The sequence below is a fragment of the Lepisma saccharinum genome, chromosome 2 (genome assembly GCF_977018435.1).
Source record: "Lepisma saccharinum chromosome 2, izLepSacc3.1, whole genome shotgun sequence".
NCBI classification, from domain to species: Eukaryota; Metazoa; Arthropoda; class Insecta; order Zygentoma; family Lepismatidae; genus Lepisma; species Lepisma saccharinum.
The window spans coordinates 138,216,328-138,242,615 of NC_139230.1; the positions used below are offsets into that span (position 1 = coordinate 138,216,328).

The 26,288-nt window shown below is 37.3% G+C and overlaps 1 protein-coding gene across 3 annotated transcripts in view; it reads right to left on the bottom strand.

Annotated features, from left to right (window-relative positions):
- LOC145984514 (uncharacterized) overlaps positions 1 to 26,288 on the bottom strand; it is an 84,409-nt gene that overhangs the window by 50,497 nt on the left and 7,624 nt on the right. Inside the window, exons 1-2 of one of the 3 annotated variants that reach the window (XM_083118167.1) lie at positions 25,329 to 25,482; positions 3,809 to 3,985 (exon numbers count right to left, since the gene is read on the bottom strand). In XM_083118167.1, the coding sequence (XP_082974293.1) occupies positions 3,809 to 3,966 (158 nt within the window). In that variant the 5' untranslated portion in view covers positions 3,967 to 3,985; positions 25,329 to 25,482. Of the gene's footprint in view, positions 1 to 3,808; positions 3,986 to 25,328; positions 25,483 to 26,288 lie in introns of those variants that run through there. The other 2 variants (XM_083118168.1, XM_083118169.1) reach the window with 2 other exon arrangements.

Consider the following 26,288-nt stretch of genomic DNA (forward strand, 5'->3'; position numbering starts at 1 on the left):
AAACAGTAGCTGGAGATACGGAAAATTTTGAAACATCGTGGCCAAGGCTCTTTGCAGTTGCTATAAATGAAGTACTTGCTTGTCGAATAGAGAGCTGTTCTCGATCCCAAGTAGACGTGAGTGTCTGATCAAGAGGTTTTAATCTAGGACTTGAACGTAATTTTTTCGTTGCTGGAGGCGAAAACTCAGCCTCGTCACTAGGTGCTGATGATGATGGAGATGAGTCTTCCAGTATAACTGTCTTATTGATGTCAGCGATAGCTTTGTAATGTTTATTCTTATATGAATAATTTTTGTCTTCTTTTGTCCACTTAGTTCTTATTTTCGAGGCAAAAACTTTGTCTACTCCACTCATTGATGAACTCATACGATCTTCTCTTTGTGATCTAAGAAATCCTTTATCTTCTTGTCATACGCTATTCATGTCCATCACATTTTGCCGGGAAATGTCAAATATCTCGACGAGATCACCTTTCCAAATCTGCCGTTTCACATTTGCTTATCCGTGTTTCTCGATTTCTCTTTACCCAGATTTTGGTATTCTTTGTACAGCTTCTGTATACCAGCATGGATATTCTCCTCCGTCTTAATAGGGATATTAGCTTTCCTCCACACTTCCTGTAGTTTAGTACTGGTAGATTTAGCAGCATCCGAAAGTGTTTCTTTCATTTCCTTGTGATGGTAAATAAAAACTAAAAGTACTTGTTCCTTTGAAGGGAGCCGAGCTCCTAAAAACTCACCACTAGGCACCTTTTCTAGCAGTCAAATTCCTCTTTCAGTTCCCATTTTAAAGTTCAATTACCTGCACAAGATGAAAGAAATACATGAGAAGCCCATTAGTACAAAGCACTTCAATATTAGAAATTTCACTAGTTTGAGATAAAAGTGATCAATGTGTGCAACCCCTAAATATTATCCAATCTTCTTGAAATTTGGCATATATATCTTTTACATCACTCAGACTCGGGGCGTAAGCAAAGTCATATAAATATCACATCTTTGGAAAAATGAAACACCCTAATGTGCCTCCACCAGGTATTGAACCTGGGACCTCTTGATTACAAGGCGATGATGCTACCACTGCAACATCGGGGAGCACCCCCCCCCCCAAAAAAAATAGTTTAATGTAAAACCATCACCAGTCACAACGTTCCAAAATATTTACAATGGCACTTTTTGTGAAACTTGGTTCGTACTCCTTTACAGGTGTCAGCAGTGGAGGTGATTAGGAGGCAGTTGACCCTCAACACACTTCTTGCCACTTTTGCCTCCGCACCATGCTAACCTTATGTACCAAGGGAAATTAGACTGTCCTTGCCCCCCCCCACTTTTTTGCACCTTGCAAGCCAACCCCCCCCCCCCCCCCCAAGTTTTGGAACCCAATTGCCGCTACTGGGTGTGAGTGATACAAATGTTTCCTACCACGGAATAAATCTCTGCAGTTTCAAATTGATAAATGTGAAGAATATTTCAAGTCCACCTTGAACAGTTTAGAATATAAAAGTTGGCAACAGTGACTGCATGACTCATGTACCTGGAGACTGTGCAAAACCTGAAGGAATGTTTGCTGTATATAAGTGAGCTGGGTCTTGCAAGGCCTGCCAGTTACCCGTGGGCTTTCGATGCTTGACAGTTCAAAACTTAGGCAAACAGTTTTACTCGCTCGCTCGCTCGCCACCCAAGAGGGCCAAGTAAGTGTATTTTGTGGATGTGTAGTGCTCTGGACCTGGCCTCCCTTAAAAGAATTCTGGGTTGGGGCCTGACTAGTCCACTTACTTTTGACACTGTATTCTTCTTGCAAGGCTGAAAGTAGTTTGTGTTTTCCATCACCTCAAGAACTAATTACAAAGTATGATAAGACAAAAGCATCTTAACTCTCTGGCACTGTGTCAACTACATAAGGAAAAACTGGATAATGTTGACCCTAAAGGGGCCATGAAATTTTTCATTAATGTTGTTTCAATTCGTAAAAGTCGATTCGAAGTTGAAAATATTCTGTTTTGCAATATGCCACTATTTCATTTATTCAGGGCCTCCCCGATGGTGCAGTGGTAGCGTCATCGCCTTTGCAATTAAGGGAGGCACAAGTGGTTCGGATCTCACTTTAAACTGTACGTCCAGTCCCGATTAGCCTTACTGTGCATAAAGTGGACTTAAAACACCAAATCAATAAATCAATCATTTATTCAGGATTAGTAGGTTTTCTTGGTTATATCTGTTAACATATGTGTGCTACTTCATAATGTATTAATGTGACTAGTGTTACATATTCATACAATGCATAACCAATGTTAAAAAAATATGTTGGTGTGAATATCTGTGTAGATATTAAACTCCCATAAAGGATTTTCTTAAAAAAAATACAGTATATAAACAGATTATGATAATCAATTCCCAACCAAAACTTGCATATAAAGTATTAAGTTACATAATCATATAATCACAATAAAATTAATAATTTGTCCAGTTCATGAAGTTTGATGTACCTTGATATGTCTATTTTTGTTGTCGGAGCTAGTAATTTTAACCACAATTTTCCAAATGTTAAACTCAAGTGTTTATTTTTAGGTCTCTACTATTGATTTTAATAAAAGTAAATAAATAAAAAAAAACTTGCTCGCTCATGAATTTCAAACTCATATTTACCTAATCATCCTCAAGAAATCTTATCTAGCAAAAATCTTCCATCTGTCAGATGACACTAACAAAGTAAACAGATTGGGGGAATTCTGTTTCCTCGATAAAGATAAATGCTAAACTGTGAAAAACTTGCCTCAGGGCATTTATAAATATGTACAGGGTCATCAAGCATGATTGCCGGGATTTTAAACTGTTATTATAAAAGAACTATTTAATGGATATACAGGTGTGGCATCTTAAAATGTTCAGAAAAGTTTAAAGTTTCGTGTGACCTTGTGTTACCATGAGGTTTAAAATGGCGCATGCGTGGGAATACCTTAAAGAGAGTGTCACTGCAGCAATTGCAACTGTAACTCTGGACACGATGTGGCAGGGGATTGAATACCGTCTAGACATCACCAGAGCTACAAATGACACCCATATCGAAGTGTACTAAGGTAAGTCTAAAACTTTAAACTTTGCTGAACATTTTAAGATGCCACATATGTATATTCATTAAATACTTCTTTTATAATAACAGTTTAAAATGCCGGCAATCATTCTCAATGACCCTGTATAAATTCAATGGGCTTTGGATTAATAAAGGTTGTAATTTTTCATATCTACAGAGAAAAATTCATGCATAATTCCCGGAGCCAATAATCCATGTATAATTGTTGGAATTAAGTAGCCACCCTGCCAGACACAACTTTAAAAATGTAGAAGAGATTAGGCTGAACAATTTTCATTACTAACCAGTGACAATCTGAGTTTGATATTTTTCCAGAGTAGTGGAAAGCAGTAAAGTTTAAATTTCTCAGTTGCATTTGAAAGGGTGTAAATTACACAAATTTGTAAAAGAAAGAAACAAGAGGTTTCTTGTGCATCTTATTTACATAGAAGACCACATCAATTCAAAAATTAAATACAACACAAAAATGGGCAAAGAAAAAAACCTTAAAAGATACTTTCAATTTACACAGATTTATGGGAAATTAAATGGTAGAATAATACTTAACCAACACACTAAACTTCCTGACATAAAGATACTACACAGACATACATACACATAGAATTAAATGTACATGCATGAATATAAAATTTGCGTTACCCCCGCACCCCCAATATGCCTTCATGGCATGGTGCTAAGCACAGGGGAACACTTTACTTTACTTTTCATCTTTTTTACCTGCAGCTTAAGGAATCAAGAAGAATTTCCCATGAGTCACTATTGCATTCTGTGTGGTGCTCTAAAACAGCAATTTCGTCAGTTATTTTGTTGACTTCTGTTTGCAAGAGCTGTAATTGTTTATCCAACTCTTCTTGATTTGCTTCCTCTTCTTCCATTTTATTACCACTGCTTCACCTTAAAAGAAAGAATATGACACATGTATACATCAAAAATGATCCTCTCATTTATAAGAATTAAACATATAGAGAAATTAATGAATATAGCCTCATTTGGTGAATTACATAACAGGGTGCAAAATCACTGCAGATTGGCCGGTGGGAAGGAGCAGACAGACAGACAGACAGACACACATGCACATTATACATATATATGCATAATGCCATTAAATATATGTCAATTATTAAATAATCAAATTATGTTATAAAATATACAATATATTATATCGACTGTTATTTCATTCAAAATGTAATTGCAAATTGAAGAGTTTGATGTACTACTGATGCTATGAACAATAATTTGCGTAAGGGAGGAGGGCCAAAAATAAGACACTTTAAGAAGATAATAGTTTCCTGTATAAAATTCACATATAAGTGCTATTACGTGTTTTATTAATATACATATTTATATACTTTGTGCTTGCTAACGAAAGGCAGTGAGAAATGGAGAAGAAATAAGTCGATCTAATTTCTGTGTTCTGGGGATTGCTGGCTGGATTCAGTTTCCTAAGAGATGAGGCTCTTTGTTGTCAGTTATGTTATTGATATTATTCCAGTCAAGTATATTCGAATCCCAAACTAATTGTTTATGATCGTTGTTAAAACAAAAACTTTCCCCCCCGGAAGAGTTTGGTGGGGGGGATTTCATGACAAGATCATTCGTGGGGGAATTCCACCCTGTCACCCCCGGGATTTCACACCATGTTACATAATATCAAAACTAAGCAGTTGACACTATTGTCAGGAGATGAAAAATTAACAAAAAGTATTCTTTAAGTCCACAACATGCTCCAATATGCTAATCAAACCTGACATAGGCATGCTACATCTCATGTGAAATAGCCCCTAAAGACCTTTTCAACATCGTCCCAATCAAATCTTAGGTGCCCTGATTGCCAAAATTTTGCAATTTACAGTTAACAAGATGTTGGAAGAAATGATCAAAATCAATCACACAGTTTGCACCACTGTAATTTCAGAAATACAAAAAATATGGATCTACAACTTATTTTCCTACCTCAAGTGCCCCTTTCAGTGTGCCAAATTCCAAATGAATTAAAATATGAAAGGTTAAAAAGTGCATCTTCGTTAGTTGATTTCACACTGAATGGTCTCTCTATGGCTGGAATCTTATCAGGTGCTCACTTTTCAAATGCACCCAGATGTAGAAAATAAATCATAGCAGGAGAACTATTTATCAGGGTTTTTTTCTTTTTGTGAATGAAAGGTGTCTCAGCCATAAAATTTATACATTTTCTTCCCATTAATAATAGTTAAGAAGAATAAAATATAAATTTTAGACAAAAGTTCATCTTTGGCAGTTCTATGTTGCCACCACAACATACTAAAGTGAATGAAAATATAGTAAGTAGCACTATTATGTTCCTACAATCATACACAGTCACATTGAAAATCATTATATACTTCTTGCGGGAAAATATAATCGAAATGCATAATGCACCTGAATAAAAAACAGTGTACCAATACTATTGAAAACAGGTCTGAAAAATTGGTTGTAGCTCCGGCCCTATGGACAACCATGTTTTGAAATTTGCAGTGAAGCACAAAAAAGACCACACTTGGAAGATACACCACTTTCATCCCCAACTAAAAAGGAAAATAAGCAGTAAAAAAATCATCATAATAGGAATTCTTTGAAATCTGGCATCAGCCACTGGAGGCTTTGAAGGACATACATCTTCCATCTATAATTGGTAAAAGTTTCATCGGCTAATTATGAATAATAAAGAATGTACACTCTTGAGTGGGAAAAACTGCCCTCCTTGAAAATTTCAAAGTCAAAATCGGCACAATGTGACAAAACAGAGCAGGGCAGTGTAGCAAATCTCATGTTTGTTGCAACATTAAATCTTGATAGGCTCATTGATATATTTTCCCCCATAGTTTGTGTCCATGAAAATTTTTACATTCTTTGCGTGATTATTTTGGGAACATAAGTAGCTGCTTTCAAAACCTCCCACAAGCCAAATGATGACTGCGGGTGCCTCCCCGATGGTGCAGTGGTAATGTCGTTGCCTTGTAATCAAGGGGTCCCAGGTTCGATACCCGGTGGAGGCACATACTGGTTCGGATCCCACTTTAAGCTGTAGGTCAAGTCCCGATTAGTAACTGTGCATAAAGTGGACTTAAAACACCAACTCAATCAATCAAGAAGACTGCCACGATTTGATTACGGATGATAGTGTTACAAACAGTGAAGAACATACTTCAAGTTATATGCAGCTATAGTAATTATTGACAAAAGCAGCAGGAGCAAAGTATGTGTAATATTTTGATATTGTTTTTGATCTGCTTTATTTTACTTCACTTTTTTGTGCCACTTTTGGCTAATTTGCGAAGATAGAGATGAGTAATGACATGATGAAATTGATGAATGGACACACACAAACATCCATGCCCAGGCCAGGATTCGAACATGGGACCCCTAGCATCCACGCCAAGAGGGCCGGCGTATGTGAAGTAAAATGGATCAATGGAAAATTGTTTAATTACACAGGCCTGCATTTTGAGACTTTTTGAAAATTGTCTTAACCGCAATAACTGATTTTAATGTTTTTAGGTGCGCTGAATCGGAAAATGACCCCCGTTTTCCTCCATCACGTAAGGATTTTCCACAAAATGGAGTTAAAAGTTAAGAAAAATTGGTAAGAATTTACAATATAGATATACTGTGTAATTAGTTTACTAGTTGTTATACTCACTAAATATGCAGTCGTACTTACGTATATGCATATAATATTTGGGGTAATGTGTTTAAATTGCACATTGAGTTGTAGAACTTGTAAAATAACATTATTAATTATAGCGATGATTCCCCATAAAGAAACATAGGAACCATGTTTGATGATGTGAAGAAATGACGATCAACGTCCGTTCTGCTGTCTAGAGCATTGCGATGCTGTTCAGAGCGATTCTCTTTGGTTCACAGCATTGGTCGTGGAAGGTCGTGGAAGAATGGCGGAGAGGAATGAAAAGATTGTTAATGTGCTACAGTTATATAAGTGGAGTGTAGAAGAGGATGGTCGTGGTTTGGTTAACAAATTGAAGGAATTTGGTGTTCTGCCGAAGGAGAGTAGATACATGTGCACACATTTTGAAATTGTACAGAAACCGTGCGTGTATTGATAAGTATGCGTGGAAGTGTTTGACAAGTGTTGTGCACGGAAAGAAAAAAACTCAGCCATGCAATTACTCAGTGTCACTAAGGAAAGGGACTTTTTTCGCTAGATCCAAGTTATCCTTGTTACAAGTGTGTGTCTTCGCAAGATTGTGGGTCTCGAACTGTGCTTTGAATATTATTTGCGAGGAGGCTGAAATTTCATACAAAATGGGAGTTGACTGGGCTTCTTTCTGTAGGGAAGTTGTGGAACATTCTTTTTACAAGAACCGGCAGAAGATAAGAGGTGTTGGAAAGATCGTGGAGATTGACGAATCTAAATTTGGAAAATGAAAGTATCATGGCAGTCATCATGTGGAGGGACAGTGGGCGTTCAGAGGGATAGAAAGGGGAAGTGGATGGTGTTTCTTTGTACCTGTTGATAAGAGGGATGCGGAGACTTTAATAGGTTTGATTAAAGAGTGGATTCTGCCGGGAATGACAATTACTTCAGACTTTTGGAAGGTATATGATACGCTCAAAGATGAGGGGTATGAGCACCTGAAAGTGAATCATAGTATTAGCTTTGTCAATGAGGAAACTGGGGTTCATACAAACACCATACAATCTACATGGAGACAGGAAAAAGTGACAAATTCCAGTGGTACAAAGAAACTGTTATACTCCGGTTACCTGGCTAAGTATATGTTTCTAAAGTTGTGCATTATGTTACAATCGGACCGAACATTAGAATTTTTCAAGCTTGCAGGAATGCTGTACGATACCACAAACGGGGAAGAGGAAAATGAAGATATTGAACGTGAGAACCCGAAAGGACAAGAGCACGTAGAATGCAGATTTTAATTAGAGGTAAGTTTGAAAACGGTGATTCAATTCCTTTGATTCAAAATGTCTGGTCACCAGTTACATGCTACAAAAGTGTAGAACCATGGACATATAGGTCACGCACCATTCACAGGAAGGTTAGGTTAGGCTAGGTTAGGCAGACATAGTTAAAATTTGGGGTCGTAGAACCATGCATGCATAGGTCACGCACCATTGGCGAATAGCCCCACGCACCATTCACAGTAAGGTTAGGTTAATTGCAGTTGGGTTAGGCAAACATAGTTAAAATTTGTGGTTGTAGTATATCAGGAAGATGTATATTTTGTTGTGAAACGATAGATCTTGCGATAAATAATGAGCAATTCTACATTGTTGGTTGAGATCATGGACCCCCTTATTTTCCGATTTCTAGACGTGACCCCCAAATTTTAAGTTCAGATTCGTGGTTTTGATGCCTAAATTAGTGAGTATGCGAAATATTAACAAAATATTGTAAATTTGCTCTGAAAAATTGGTAAAAATTTGAATTTTGAGTTTCAGTCACTTATCGAATTGCTACAAGTCCTTGTAATACCGTTTTTACATCCCTTCAAAGCTTCAAGAGCTTTTTCTTTTGTAAGTCACCTGTGACAGGTCCCTGTGAAGCGTCCAGCAGTAGTCTACCATCTGGTGATGTTCCAGCTGCCCTGATACAGTTGTTCCATCTCTTTGATGTCCTGGTGGAACCTTTCACCGTGTTCTTTGCTAACAGTACCAAGGTTTTCTGGAAAGTAGTTAAGGTTAGATGCCAAGAAGTGCATTTTCAAACTCATGGAGCACCCTAAATTTTTATATTGTGTCAGCATGGTATGTACTATGCCTTTGAAGTTGGGATCTTTCTGGTTCCCTAGAAACTTCATGATCACATCCTTAAATGCAGTCCATGCTTCCTTCTCACTGTCCTTCATTGTGGAAATGAAGGGTTCATCTTTCATGAGCCTGAGAATATCCCGACCGACAAAAATTCCTTCCTTCACTTTATCTTCGGACAGCCCAGGAAAGCTCTTTACCAAGTATTTAAAATACTCTCCCTCCTTATCTAAAGCCTTTACAAACTGCTTCATCACTCCAAAATTAATATGAAGAGGAGGAAGCAGTACTTTCTTCGGGTTCACCAAGCTTTCATGTTGGACATTTTTTCTTCCGGAAAAACGGGATTTTCTTTCTGGTCACTCCATCTTGGTCCAGTGTCGGGCCCTTTCATGACTGTCCCACTCACACAGGAAACAGAGTTATGTTTTATAACCTCCTTGCTGTCCAAGCAACAAGCTTAGCACTTTCAAGTTTACACATGTGATCCATCCGTGGTCGTTGTAGTTGATTTTTTTCAGAAACAGATCCAAATTTTCATACCGTTCCTTCAAGTGTAGAGAGTGTCGTACTGGTACTGATGCATATTTGTTTCCATTGTGAAGAACCACCACCTTGAGACTTCTCTTGGATGAGTCAATGAAGAACCTCCATTAGTCTGAGTTATACTGAATGTTGGACATAGACATAAGACCGCGAGGATGTCATGACAGTAAACAAGTTCTCAGCCTTGAGAAAAAAATGAGACAAAAATATTTTTCTCTGTTTCTATACCAGTTAAATGAAGTTCCATTCCAGGAGCCAACAAGTTATTTTGCTTCAATCTGGAGCCAAGGAGCTCTGCTGACTCTTTGGATAGGCCCAAATCTCTGACCGAGTCGTTTAACTCTATTTGGGTGAAGAGTTGAGGCTCACTGGAGGTAGTATTGTCGAGGAAGTCATCACCTGAGTCTTCACACCTGCCCACTAGCCGGGGTTTCTAGTTTCTGGAGGTGACTGAACTGGAATCCCGGGTCCATGAGGCACTGGACGCATTGCAGAGGGTAAGATTTGATATGAGATTTCCTTCCTATGTTTCAGATTGAACCCTTGTATGTTGCAAGAGCAAAAATAATAGTCATTACTATGGTTGTGGGACTCTCTCCAAACCATAGGCACACCAAAACGAAAAGATTTCTTCTTACCTTGTGACCACTGCCGAAGTTTCTCCACACAAACAGAGCAAACCTTATGTGGGGCTCACGTTTATCTTGGTCTCACAGTCTTACTCCAAGATAAGAAAAGTAAACTTTCTTGACAAAGTCTGTAATGTTCCTTTGCTTTTTTTATACAATAAACTTGCCACAAACATACAAAAGTTGTCAGGAGAATTCTTGCAACCTCCTCCAACCATTTCGTTTCTTAAAAGAACACAACGAAACACTTAAGAAAAAAACTTGTTCACCGGAACACACACAAGTGAAATGAACCGCAGGGATTGGAGGCAAGGAACAGATTGTTTTATGGAGATAAGTGGAGGAGTGGTTGAACGGGGATTTTAGGATGACGCATCGGGGAAACCTCGCCTTCAGGGTAAAAATAAGGCTGTTTGCCACGTTATTGACTAATATATCCTTGTCTCAATAGTATAAATTGAAAGTTATGAGGAACAGCTTATTTTAAGTTACAGAAGATGCTACTAACTGCTCATATTACTTACCATATAAGGGCCTACGTGGGGTGTCAAATCCAAAAATAGAGTTTTGCGCAAAAATGGTACGTGATGGAATGTTCTTACTATTTTCCCCGTAATCAGCACAAAAAATACACAGGAATCAGCCATTCAAGTTGAAACAATTTTTTCATCGCAGACCTGTATTATCTAATTACATATCTGTTTTAACATAACTAAGTCTCCGACATAATCGCGATGTTAATTTTTTGTACCAGTGTTTGGAAGTAACTAGTTACATTTCTTCAAAAAAGGTAACTGTTACTTGTAACTAACTAGTTACTTTTAAAATCAAGTAACTGTAACAGAGTTACTTTTTTCAGCAGAAGTAACATTTCAACAGTTACTTTACAACACTAAATTGTTATTGTGATGTAAAGTACTGACAATTTGGCTATTTTCTTTTTCCTCTTTGCCATTCATTTGCAAGCTGTGTTTGGCGAACACAGTAGTAGTAGCCTCGAGCAATACCCTATTCTTGGAACTGCACAAGTTGCAAGCATCAAGGCATCACCCCCTGAAATGATGGTCAAGGCAGAGATAAAACAACCAAGGGATCAAGGACAACCTCCCCTCATCCCTTTCCTCTGTCCATGGAATTTGGAATAAAATAGTTTCACAATGAATGAGAGAGTTGTCATGGTGACTCTGATTCGGTCATCCACCGCAGAACCTCTATTTGCATGAATGAGTGGAACAATAAGAGTACGTGGAAGATAGCCTACATTGATTTTTTTGCGTGAGCACAGTAGTCCTTTACAAAATCATTTAAGAACAGTGTGATAATTGCAACACTCATGTGCCAAACCAACGAAGAAGAAGAACCTAGCCATCACACATGCTTGTTAATGTAATCTTCTGCAGGAGGACTGGAAGGGTAAGTTTAGAATGTAATTCTTGGCCTCATTGATAATGCACAAGCACTTGAAATTTATTTCTCCCTGTCACACACTATACCTATATACCTCAACTCCACCCCTTTCCTCCTGTGAAAATATGATTTCATAGTGTTTAAGTTCTTGAAAATTTAAATATATTTAATAAGATATAAATATGTAGCTTCCTTTGTAGCAACAGTATGACACTTTTTTATTTCTTTTTCTGGACTCGTAATGGGTAACAAAAATTGAACAAACTAACAAGAAATATTACACCAAATAGATTTTTTTTTTCTCATGTCACACACAGGACATATAAAAATGATAAATTCGTACTTGAATTATAATTGTTCGAGACTTTTGTGGGGAGGTGGAGGGTAGTGAGGCGTCTGAACCCTTGTTTACTTGTGCAATTCAAGAAACGTACTTGCCTGAGAAGGGGGTGGGGTTTCGGAGTTATTTTATCATTAAATTTCAAGAAACAATTTTGTTATTGATTCATCACTTCCTCTATTGTTTACATGTGAGCAGATATATGAGCTACAAAAATTACCATCATTAATAACAAATAAGAACCAATTATTGCGCACACAAATCTGATCATTAACTAAAGCACAGAAAAAATATTAATGTTGAATCAATGCTTTTCTTGTTTACATAAGTGCAAGTATGTAGTAATTATATTAATTATAAAAATTACCATAATTGTTGTAGGCTTGAGTGTCATGTCGGAACACACATCCTAAGGAAAAGTGGGGGGGGGGGGGGTGACAGGCGCACCAATTGAATTTTGCCTCTTACGTATGATGTTACCTTTGTGACTTTATGAGCAAAAGTAATACAGAAACATTGGAAAATGCACTACGGAAGCAGGGACCCCAGGTTCGAATCTGGCCTGGCTATGAGTCTTCTTTGTGAGTGACCCTTCATCAATTTTATCATATCATCACTCATCGTCGTGATTAGCCAAAAGTGGCAGAAAAGCTATGTAACATAACCTAATTCAATCATACGAGGTGTGGCTAGAAAGAAACCGGACTGTTGCTACAAAATCTTTTATTGGTTACTTTGTACAATACGAACATTATCCCCCTTCGAAGTACTCCCCTGTACTATCGATACACCGATCCATATGAACCTTCCATTGCTGGAAGCAGTTCTGGAAATTATTTTCTGAAACCATGTTCATGACCTCCGTCACTTTTCTTTTCACAGATCCTACGGTCGTAAATCTGGTTCCTTTCAGTGCTGATTTGACCTTTGGAAATAAAAAAAAAGTAGCACGGAGTGAGATCCGGCAAATAGGGTGGATGTTCTAACACTGGGATCCCATACTTGGCCAAAAAAGCCTTGACTGACAATGCCGTGTGGGCAGGAGCATTTTCCTGATGAAGAATCCATTACATGCTTTTCCACAAATCAGGTCGTCGTCTTCTTACTCGCTCACAAAGGGTCGTCAGCAGCGTAATGAAATAATGTTGGTTGACAGTTTGACCTTCAGGTACCCAATTCGAATCAATTCACCGACATTAATGTTTTATTCCGTTTTTGACGTGCAAGGCCGTCCGGGACGCAAGTCATCCGTGTCACTTCTCGTCCCTCTTTAAACCTTTCAAACCCCTCAATCACTTGCGTGCATGATAAACACTCATCTCCGTACACTTCCTTCAACAAACCATAAGTTTCTGTGGCGGATTTCCCGAGTTTCGTAAGAAACTTCACATTGATACGCTGTTCCACTTTCAGACTTAACATTTTTCCGATGGAGCACAGATGTACGGTTCACTTCGTCCACAAGCTACAGCGGAACTGACTGCCACACACCCTGGGCAATCACACAGTCGATAGGCAAGATATCACGTTATACACTCATGCACCGCTTGAGCTTGACGGGCTTGCCGTTTATCGACAGCAATATCAATCCGGTTTCTTTCTAGCCACACCTCGTATGTGTGTGTGTGTGTGTGTGAGAGAGTGTGAGTGAGTAACGGTATGTTAGGAGGTATAAAATCATTATTTCATGCTATTTCCATACAGTTAGTATAATTCCCCTCACCCACTGCAAATTTCTAAAATACAATACTGATAATATAAATATATGAACACTTATAATATGTACCAGATTACTGATTGTGTGTAAATTATTTGCAAGAAAATTTCGAACAGATAGTAACTGTAAAAGTAACTGAGTTACTTTTCAAAATGGGTAACTGTAACTGTAACTAGTTACTTTTAAAAAAGTAACTTTCTGAACACTGTTTCATATGTGAGGTTTGCTATACTGCCCTGCTTTGTTGTCACATCATGCAGACTTCAAATTTGAAATTTTCAAGGGTGGGCATTTCTTTCTGCTAAAGGGTGTACAGTTAAAAATATTGCAATGGGAGCACAAATAGAAATTTTGGTAATACAATTTGTATATATAGAAAAAATATTTTATTTCACTTATTATACTGGTGGTGTCATCTCTGCTGATGGGAACAGGGGGCTTGAACTTACTGGACAGTGATACAAAATGCCAAAAAAAAAAAATAGGCAAAAATATGGAACTTGCTATTTGATAATTAATACAAATGTGTAAGATTAGCAATTTTAAGGAATAATTGACACTTTGGGACCACAGAATGGATGATATTCAGAGAAAAACTTCCAACACAATTCATTGCGTGAAATTAAGCCTGATGCCATGATTCCAACAAACATTTTGCAGAATGTTGAAAACACTTTTGAAAAGTAATTCTCTCACAGCTTTTGTGGCAGTGATTCGGGGGTACAAATACAACAATTATATGCCAAATGTAATCCTTTGCATTTTGCTTAGTCTCGTACCAATGACCAGAGTATCTAAAAAAATGTCATTTGCCACAAAACAAAGTTGTACAAAGGCATACAACATCTGAAAGAGCCTGTTCTCATGGAATTAATCTGGCATATCCGATAGTGTAGCAGCTAATGTTATCCCATTGTAATGGAACGATCCAAAATTTAATTGGTGGTGGAGGCACATTTTTAACGGTACTAGTCCATCTGAGCATAAATTGAATTAAAAACAAACTTTGTCACGTCAAAATGATAATTTATAGGTATGTTCCGAAGTGTAGAATTGTGTATTTTTTTTAAGGCAGCAACATATAATTGTCATTTTTTGTGTGTGTATCGAGACATGTATAGAAGATGTGCTGAAAAGTGTATACAAATATGGCATACAGGGAATGCATCTCCTGATTGATAAACAACATTTCAACATTTTATTTTTTTTTGTGAACATTATTAGATCATACAGCAATCACACATATTGCAAAGCATCAGGATGTAAAGAGTAGCATAAAATTCACAATGTGAGCCATAAACTGATACTTGCCTTTCAAACACAATTCATATTTCACCCCAGATTGATAAAAATCATGCCATCTTAACCACAGTCAAAACTGTCTGAAGATATGATTTTCTCTCACAATTAATACAAAAACAGTGGTATATATACACACGCACACAACACATTAATTCACCAAAAGGAAACTTCAATTGAAAATCTACAATAATACAATTTAAAGTGTTAAACACCAGGTTGTTTTCATGCACACAGCATTTGCTTTGCTTCACTCATGCCAGACTATGTCCCATTCCAGCCATATTCCCTATCATGCTTTGCGCTGCTGACATCATATTGAATATCATAGCTGGCCTCAGTGGTGAAGAGGTTAGAATAGCATGCTATGACTCTAGGGGTCCCGGGTTTAAATCCCAGCCTGGGCATTGGTGTTCTTTGTGAACTTCATTCATCACTATCATCTTCGTGATTAGCCTAAAATGGCAGAAAGGCGAAGTAAAATAAACCAAATCAATCAAAGAATACCATCCATTGATGCAAGATTGATTATATAGATTTTTGTACGAAAAGTATATTTAAGTAAACACTTGGAAGAACAGTAATACTAAGCAAGGCACTTGAAGACTGAAATACTTTCCCAAAAATATATTAATAATACAGTGGTTACCAAAAGTCTGGAAAATCATCAAAACTTTCAATTATTCATACTTTTTAATTCTCTCACACTTAATACAATTGATGAAATTTTATATTTTATTTTTAAAATGTATACTATAAGATTACTTGAACAAATATAGATACAAATTATCATAATTTCCATACTCTAGTATTTTGTAGCATGTCCTTAGTTTCTTAATACTTCCAATATCCGTTTAGGCATAGAGTGTGCCAAGTATTGATGGTAATCTGGCATAATTTCAGTGACCCATACTTCCTTGATTTTTTGTACCAGGTCATTGTATGATGTTGCGGACTTCTCAGAGACCTTCATCTTCATGATGGACCATGAATTTTCTATGATGTTTAGATCTGGTGAACTGCCTGGCCATGGATGGATCAACTGGTAGTCGCGTGAGGTTAGCCAGGATTTCACTTTCTTAGTACCGTGGCAAGTAACTCCATCTTGTTGAAAATAAGTACACTGATGAATGTCCATAAGAGCTGGAAGCTTCTGTTGAAGGATCTGTAGATACACCCTTCCATTTATGGTAGTGTTCCTTGGCACTATCCATAGTGATCCACGTCCTTTTGCGGAAATACAACCATAGACCATCACTTTTTCTGCTTGCTTCACAGCAGGGACGACATAATGTTGGTCATACCTTTTGTTTTTGGGGCGTCTTACACATTTCATTATAATGGAAAATTGAGTAAATGTTGATTCATCAGAAAACATCACTGATTTCCAGTCCTCTGCTGTCCAAGCCATGTAATGACGACAAAATTTTATACTATCAGTTATATTTTTTGCGATAGTTTCGGCTTCTTTGCTGGAATGTAGGATTTCAGACCTACATCAAACAGTCTACGTCTAATGGTTCGGCAACTCTGTTTGTTGATGTCTTCTGGAAGGTTAGATCTTATTTTAGCAGAAGTAGTTTTGGGAGATTGTTTGCAAAATCTAACGATTGTTGTGTCTGTTCGATTGGACAAAACACGTGGCCTGCCATTTCGTGTGCGAGACTTGATTGAACCGATTTCTTGAATTCTATTCAGTGTTTTTGTGACAGTACTTGGAGCTATCTTGAATTGGGCTGCAATTTCGGATTTTGACTTACCCTCTTGATGCAATATGCTGATCTGGGCCCTGGGCTCAGTTCAGATCCCTTTTTGCTTCTTGCCAACATTATTCCTGGAAGCACCGGTGCAGGTGATGAAAATACACACTAGCTAACACACTAGCACTAGTTTATATTTGTGTAATAAACGAGAAGAGTTCAAAAAACACAGACAGAAAAAACTAAAAGGAAGTCTCTCCTTCCACTTTCAATTTTCAAATCCCACTAACAAGTGTTCAGAATACAGCTGTACTGTACCTTCTCAATTCACAGAATATCCACTGCTTCGCAACAACAATCACTGGTATTTATCAAGCAACAATGTGCTCACAGTAACAACAAATAAAGCCAAAAATGTTGCAACAGAAACTTCAACAGTGTACTCAATAATAGTCTTATAATATTGTTTGCTACATCAGAATAAGTTTTGAAGTCATTGATAAAATTATATATAGTTCAAATGAGAAACCAACCTTTGCATAAGAAGAAGAAAAATATAATATTATTTACAGAAACCATTTATATAATATAATGCCACTTCTATGTAATATTGACAATAGTGATGATGATGATGATAATAATAATGGTAATAAAAAGTGAAACTTCAAAATGCAGTTATGCACAATAAATATTCAATGCTAGGAAATCAAAGACTTCCTATCAAATCAATGTCAAAATAAATTGTCTGTTAAGCAATGTGGATTGATTTAAATCGGGTGATTTTGTTAAAAAAAATCCCTGATTTAAATCACTTTAAATAAATAATTTATAGATTAATGTACACAAGGATTTCGTAGATATCACAATCACTTTTGGTGAAAGTAGTAATTGTAATCATCTAATGGTGTTTATTAGGCTCTAAGGAAAAGAAAGAAATCAAAACATATGTACTGATGGGATGTAGCTCACTCAAAAGAGAATGTAATATGTAATCTGTAAACACACTTAAATTTCTCTTGATTTAAAATTCAATAATTTTTATAGGCAAAGATAGCAAATAGTTTGTGTAGAAAATTGTACAAAATACTAATCATGTTAAACTGCAAAAAGTGTCATTTTATTATCATTAAACTGTAAATAAAAATGACAGCTGATATTTTGCTGTCATTACAAAAAACACCAAAATTCAGCTACAAAGACTATAAACAATATTTTCAGAATGTTTTATTTTCACTGGAAGAAAAGTAACTGAAATGATGATAGTTTTATTAAGACACTCAAGAAACATATATCAAAGTACAGTATCAGAAACAGTGAAATTTATATTTACATCTAAAGTTTTATTTGCTTTAATCAAACTGTTCAAATATTGTTTCTTTGTTTTCAATATTTGCCTTTGTATGTAATCTTTCAAATGTTGTTTCCTAATTTTCATATGCTAAAATTTTGGTGTAAACATGGTTAAGTGGTAGAAAAGGCTACAATACAAAGCCTTTACTTCGCCATGATAAACAAGACATAATAAATAAATAAAAATAAATTTCACAGGGACATTTACTAGAGAAAACCTTTCTAAAAAACATATCTATATGTATGGTGCCAAAACACACGCAAACATTTTTACGCTTTTCTTTAATAAAAAAAATAATCGAAAACAATTTCTAAAAAAATCATGATTGTTATCCACCCTGCTGATAATATTTATTCACTAGTTCCGATGCCTTTCCTTCTATTTGATGATTCCTATCTTCACCAGATTTTTCACAAAAGGCATTATGTGGATTTCCATAATGTACCACCATTCACCCATAAGCATGTGTGTGTAAAAATTAGCCAGACGATTTTGAAACATATTTTCAAACCAATTCCAATGAGTGCCACAGGCCACCCTTCTCAATACTACCTTTCCAATGAACCCTTCCGAATGTCAGAACATTAAATCAGGTGTGAGACTTTGTTAGTTTTGCTCACAGAGCCGTAGAAACACTGTCTTGCCCATATAGGCTATATGCTCAAACATTTCAGTATGATATTTCAACATATTCTCTTTCTTTTCATTTTAATCAATTGCGTAATACAATAAAGATGTTCAAAATTAATAAAATTAGTTTAATAAAGGTATTGTTAATGAATTGCTTTAAAACAATTATAATTCAGACTTACAAAGTAATTTTGTTTCTGGGCAACATTTACCCAATGTGTGTCCTTAAGAAAAACTATGAGCATACTGTTACTTAACCTGGACTGTATTAAATGCTGTATCTTCAATACTGGGGTCACACAAACAATATATTATACTATATTAATATATGAGCACTTGGACAACATTACACCCCACAAAAAATATTAGTTTTAATATTGATTCATTGCCACTTTCCCTCTCTGTCCTTGAGCCTGGTACAAGCAGCTGTTGCTGGGAATATCCCCTTCAAATAAAAGTAAACTAGCCATTATGCCATGTAACCAAACAGACACCTGAAAGTGGTTGGCAGTTTGACTCACTAATTACCTTCAATGAGCTTGTTTAGTAACAACATGAAACACAACATACCTCACTTAGAAGTACCCAGCACTCAGCGTTCTTTCTTAAGAAAAAAACTTCAACAAAATATACTGCCTTGTAGAGTCAGGATCACTTCTGAGTTTTAATGGCCCCAGTGGACCTTCAATACAGTAGTTACAACACAGAAGTTGGCATTTTGCACATTTTTTTTAAAACCAACCTGAGTGGGCTTCTTCAGGTTATGTTAAAAAATTAAATAGATCTTTCCCCTAGTAGTAATGTACCAGTAACATTCAATTTGTATTGCTTCATACCCTTGTCCCAACTATCTCTGGAGAAAGCGAAAGAAAAAAAGTTTCTGCGCAAGTAGTAACGAGAGATGGCTCCACCAATGAACACCAGAGGGAGAAATAGATTGCCTGCAAGGAGGGGGGTGTAAGCAACTACAGTTACCAGCCTTCACAACAGCATGTACTGCTTCACTCTGCCCGCTCTATTTCCTCCCCTTCTCTGATGCTATGCGCACCCTTGCTCCAGAGATATCTGTGAAAGGGAATAGTTGACTGAATCAAAAGCTATTTAACACATCTAAAACATCTGTCCAACAGTTTGGTTCTACTCTTCCTGGAGGGTGTAATAGTTAATGCTGTTGGTTTGTGATGAGTTTTCACTGTTGCATTCCCTCAGGAGGCACATACTTTGGTGTATCCAAGAATCAGACTACCAGGGAGGAGGGTAAAAATATGTTATGACCAGTCAACAATGGTAGTCCATAATGGCACCTTATTATAGGTGAGGGCTAATAACATTTTATTCTAAAGCCGGCTTTAGACGAAAGCATTTCAATTAACATTTTTGCTAGCATAAATGCTACGTAAATGCTTCCAAAAATCTTATCGCAAATGCTTCCAAAAATCTTATAACAGATAGTACTTTACACGAAAGCATTTTATGAAACATTTTGGTTAGCTGTTTCAATTACAATCTACAATACATACAGCACAAAAGGCACGTCTAGTTACACCATCTATGCTGTGTGCATGGTGTTTACAATTGAAAAAGCTAAAATATTCTTCGAAACGTATACAGTAAATGTTGTACAGTATGTATTTAATCAGCGCCATTCATCTCTACCTGAAAGAATTTAATACGAAGTCATATTCCTCTAGATCGAATAGTTATCATCGTTTGAAGTGATATGTTGTATACATCTCACACGACCACCATTACATTTGCACTCCTAACCATGAGGTCGCTTCTGATTGGTTATGCTATGGAAATAGAGCTGGTTCTATCCTTCAGAAATGCCATGAAATATGCCATAACATTTCTCACTTTACACAGTAGCTTTTTGATCATGGCATAAATATTAAGATAAATGCTTTCGTCTAAAGCGGGTCTCACAAGGGAAATGCCTACAATGCCAGATGTCCTGGGTTCGAATCCCAGCCTGAGCATGGGTATTCTTTGTGTGCCTTCATCAATTTCATCATATCATCACTCATTCTGATCTTTGCGATTAGCCAAATGTGGCAGAAAAGAGGAGTAAAATAAAGCAAATGAATCAATCAACCAGTGAAACAAACAAGAGAAATGCATATGCACGTATGTGTGTGCTTGGATGCATCATCGTTTATGAACATAACACAATTTTGAGTAGTTGTTATGATAAAAACATTAACAAGCATGGTAACATAACATATCAACTTGAATAGTGCGGAACCTTTCTTCCTAGGAAAAAAAATAACTAACATTTAACACACTTATTTTATCAATCACTTTTGCTACCTTCTTCCTCCATAATGATACTCAAATTTTGGCATGATAAAGTATATTATTTTCTTTTTCTTTTTAAAGCACACTTTTAGTTAACCCTCCGTCATCCGCATCCTTATTGCAGCACGAATGTCCCGCGTGCGGCACTCAGTGCCGCCTCATCAAAACCAACGTTATGTACGTGAATTATTGACGCAAATCGAGGTTGAATTACACTAGCACTTACTGGAAATCAGGTGAAATATACATGAACACCATCATGTCCATTTTGGACATTTTTATCAGCTATTAAAAGAAAAGTAAAAAATAAAAATGAAAGAGTCCCATAGAATTACAAGCATAGGCTCTTGAAGCAATTGCACCAAAATATTATTCTAAAAGAAATTAAAACTTTGCTATATAATAAAGGCACTACAAAATTAACTCACCATTCACAAAATTATCATTTATTTTCCCAAAACGTTCAACATATTTTTCAAATCGAATTGAAATTTTACAACTTATATGTGTGCAGAAAGGAACTATTTGTTCCAAAACTCTTGGTCGAAATCTTACTGACTCGCAGAAAAAGCAATCAAATGTAGAAAATATACCTCGAAGAAACTTGATAAATATTTTCAAAATGTTAAAATCTCAATTGGTTTCTCGTACTCTTATGAGGTATACGTAAGAAAATACATTCCGACTCAAATACCGTGCGTTCAATTCGATCTTCAGCCGAGAGATCGGGAGAACCGTGGCGGGCGGCGCTGACTGAGATGCCTGTATGATTTTGAAATAAAGTCATGGAAAGCAAGTGCTACAAATTGCATTAATTCTGTATGATTATGAAATAAATTTATGGAAAGCAAGCACTACAAATTTGGCTTTCTTTCAATAATGGCTAATTTCCTATATCTCAAATGCTGTTATGGAGCACAAGCATACATACTTTCTTACGGAAGGAGAGTCAGGAACTCGAAGGTCGAAACATTAATATTTTCTGTCTGTTTATGTAAACACTATGAATATACAAAAATTTTACATGTAATTTGACTGCAAGCTTTATACCATCTCTGTGCAATGTTTGTTTGTTGCTCGAGAAGAGGAAAAGAACCTTTTAGTAAGCATGCTTTGCAGGAAAACTTCTAAAGATATGAAAGTATACAAAGAGTAAATATAATTTTAAAATTTACTGTAAGATTTTTATGAGATAAGATCCTTCAACAATAAAGCCTGAAATGAAGGGAACATACATAATAATTAATTGACAAAAGGGAAAGGACAGAGATCAGGACTCGAACTATTATCATAAATGTAAGGCACTTCAAAAGGTGGTGCCTCTTAAACACTGAGGCAAATTATTCTATAGCAATGGTGCACTTGGTAAAGCAGATATTCTTGTCACAAATTCTCCAACACAACCTTGCAAAATGAATTTTTGCAACCATACTGCTTAATTTCCTTGATTACTTGAGATATAACTTTTTAGTGAATCACATCTTTAAGCTGATGGGGTGAAGTTGTCAAGTGTGGAACTTCGATAACTCCATGGCAGGCATGTTGCTTCGCAAGTTCCAGTTAGGCTGTTAACTGCAAGAAGGAGTAGCGGTTAAAATAATCGCCACAACACTTCCAGTTACGAGCTAACTGTACATTGAAAAAGCAAAATTATCACAAACTTCCAGTTATGTTCTAACATGAATCTTAATAGTACAGTGAAAAACTGGCTTAAATGCTTGTGTTATTAGGGTAAAAATTTACTATCCTTCGGACACCTCTAATTTTTTCGTTTCGTCAATTTTTGACATTCGTACTTACGTATCTGCTTCGCGGAACATTCCTGAAGGTGTATTAACGTTGTTTTGATGAAATTAATTGCAATTTTTCACATTACCAGAACGTCTTTCTGGTAGGTGTTTTCCCTTGCCTGAGACACAATATCGCGAGTACACCTTCCTACATAATTGCGCGTCCGGCTTCTCTTTTGCCAAATTTTTGACATTCAAACTTACGTATCTGCTTCGCGGAACATTCCTGAACGTGTATTGACGTTGGTTTGATGAAAGTAAGAGCAATTTTTCACCTTACGACTACTTCTTCCTCCTACCTTTCCGTTTGCCTCACACACAACATGGCGCGCACACCTTCGTAAATAATAACGCTTAGGAATGACGCATCGGCCTTGTTTTTTTCTCGATTTTCAATTGTTATGCAGTGTTTCAACCTTCGGAACCCAAGAAAAGCCCGTCGACAAACTTAATCAGATCTATTTCTTTTTAACTTTATTTTTCGCGTTCTGACACCAAATTTTAACTATGTATCCCAACCTAATCAACTAACCTATCCACGCACCAATGGTTCGTGGGGCTAGCGCCAATGGTTTGTGGGGCTAGCGCCAATGGTTCGTGGGGCTATCTTGTTCACTATTGAAACCTTTGCGTGGCCTACTAACCTATCCACATGCCAATGGTTCGTGGGGCTATCTTTTTCACTATTGAAACCTTTGCGTGGCCTACTAACCTATCCACGCGCCAATGGTTTGTGGGGCTAGCGCCAATGGTTCGTGGGGCTATCTTTTTAACTATTGAAACCTTTGCGTGGCCTACTAACCTATCCACGCGCCAATGGTTCGTGGGGCTATCTTTTTCACTATTGAAACCTTTGCGTGGCCTTCTAACCTATCCACGCGCCAATGGTTCATGGGGCTATCTTTTTCACTATTGAAACCTTTGCGTGGCCTACTAACCTATCCACATGCCAATGGTTTGTGGGGCTAGCGCCAATGGTTCGTGGGGCTATCTTTTTAACTATTGAAACCTTTGCGTGGCCTACTAACCTATCCACGCGCCAATGGTTCGTGGGGCTATCTTTTTAACTATTGAAACCTTTGCGTGGCCTACTAACCTATCCACGCGCCAATGGTTTGTGGGGCTAGCGCCAATGGTTCGTGGGGCTATCTTTTTCACTATTGAAACCTTTGCGTGGCCTACTAACCTATCCACGCGCCAATGGTTTGTGGGGCTAGTGCCAATGGTTCGTGGGGCTAGCGCCAATGGTTCGTGGGGCTATCTTTTTCACTATTGAAACCTTTGCGTGGCCTACTAACCTATCCACGCGCCAATGGTTTGTGGGGCTAGCGCCAATGGTTCGTGGGGCTATCTTTTTAACTATTGAAACCTTTGCGTGGCCCTACTAACCTATCCACGCGCCAATGGTTCGTGGGGCTAGCGCCAATGGTTTGTCCACACCCGGCACAAACTTTACAACACACCCACCACACGTCATTCTCCAAACCCTCGATCCACAGTTCTAACTCTCGTCGCAAACGCAGGGAGTTCGAAACACTGGATACCAACAAAACACAATCACGACACGTCATGATAGTCACGACGGTGTATGAAGGTGATGGTGTATGAAGGTGTACAAACTTCATGGTATACGCAGATGTACGCACCAAACGCTATCTCCGTCGGAGAATTAATTTTCAACGAACAACATGAATTTCAGCTATGAAACATTGCAACATCACACAAAACACCTTCCCGATGTTCGACAATGCTACAGGAACTTATTACGGTAAGTAGTCTCTTCTGTACAAATAAATAAATGTGTCCGAAGGATAGTAAACTAGTACCGTTATTAGTTTAGGCAGGTCAGGTTTAGTTCTCTTAGCATTTTAGTAATAATCAGAGTTATTTTTATTTTATTTCATTGATTAGGTTAGGTTAGGCTTGAAAGCATAATGACACCTTCGACTATGTTCCGCAATATATAATTGTTAAGTACTAACCACGAGAAACACAAAATATCCGATTTAAATGTGTCTCCGATCCATGAAACTGTTAATAAGTTAAACATTTGCCAAAAATTATTTGGGTGCGTCAGCACTGAGGCTCTTTTGCACCTGTCACACTATACGGGGTACAGCTCCATATCATAACAAAATTAAAGCATGTCTGAAAACTAAAATGTCCTTACCTTGGTTAAAAGCTGAGGCTAGAAAAGGCACTCAGCACAAATAAGGACAAAACATAGGACGACACAGAATTATAGTGGCCATGGCCAGAGCCTCATTAGTCTGCAGTCCAGGGTGTACTATGTGGAAGTGAGGTTGAATATTGGGTGCACTATGTTGAAGGAGCACCCCTTACACCCCAGTTTTCTATCGAGAGTTTTGTCATAGGTGTATCAGTTTTTGTTTCTTATGATCTTGCAACATACATGCATGAACACCAGCAATCATACATATCCAAAAACCTGCTAGGGGTTTAGAACTTTTTTAATTTTAGTCACATCAAAATGTAAGGATATGCTCATAACTGGAACAATGCCCATTACGGAGTACCTGCTATATGATAAGGTGTCCATTCTTATTATTTACAGAAGTGAGTGGTGCGTGCATGGTCTGAATAGAAATCAAGTGCGCCGCTTTTCTATTCACATTACTCGATGTCCATACCCACATCACACGTGTATGTGGTAATTAGCTACGCATTCATTAATTGGATAAACAGATTTTCCCGAAGCTACATGCATCTTTGCTGCAATATTTAATCAACACTAAAGAAATTGGTACAACAGTACACTTACATGGACACACAACTGGACAGGACAATTTAGGTTTCCATTCACTTTTCAATTTAAGTTAATACTGTTAACAGGTATGAGTTTGTAGTAACCACAATCAAGCAAGATAAAAAGATTTTCTACACTCCTAGACTTCGAGTGATTTGAATCATGAGAATCAAGCACAATCTATGCACAGACTCAAAGTATATAGAGGCACAGAATATTAGCGATTAAAATTAGTCGCCATAGCAACGGTTGACCTGGCGTAATGGGGCTGTTCATTGCCAAACTTTTCCGCTAGAGGAAAATAATTTCGTTCGTCATTTGGTTGCCCTAAGATTTACATGGGAGAGCGAAAGGATGGCTATTCAAACGTTATTTTCAACGAAGGTAAGAATTTCTCGTGTAAATCTGTAACAAAAATGTGTTTAGCAAACCTTTAACATTATACAGCAAGTCATAATCTTCCGAAAATTATATTCTCCTGAACCTAAGAATTAATATGTTAAAGCGCAACGGCAGGGTAGCTCAGACGGGCTAAATATAGTATATTTATACACAAAGAGCACTAAACTTGACTTAATTTGGTTGGGTCTATGGCCGCGTCCGAATCGGCAGCAGATGTCACCTAGAGCACCGTTCCATCCGGGGACTCAGCCAACCTCCGTTGTCCGAATTCGCGGCAGACGTGGAGTCGGAGGGGAGAGCAGAGAGGCGCGACAGATGCACGCTTGAACTCGCTGTGACCCTGCGCTTGGCAGCCATATTCTAACTTTCACTTTGTACAGACAACATTTACTGATTAGACGATGTAAAACTCAGTGATACTTTAACATTTTATCGATAATACTGAATGTAGAAAAATTATAAATGATGAAATAGCATGTTACATTTTTAATATGAGTAGTAAATAGGTGGAAATCATTGTGATGTTTGTTTGGCGTCTGCCTTCTGCTTCCGTGCGGTGCGCCTGCGCCCCAG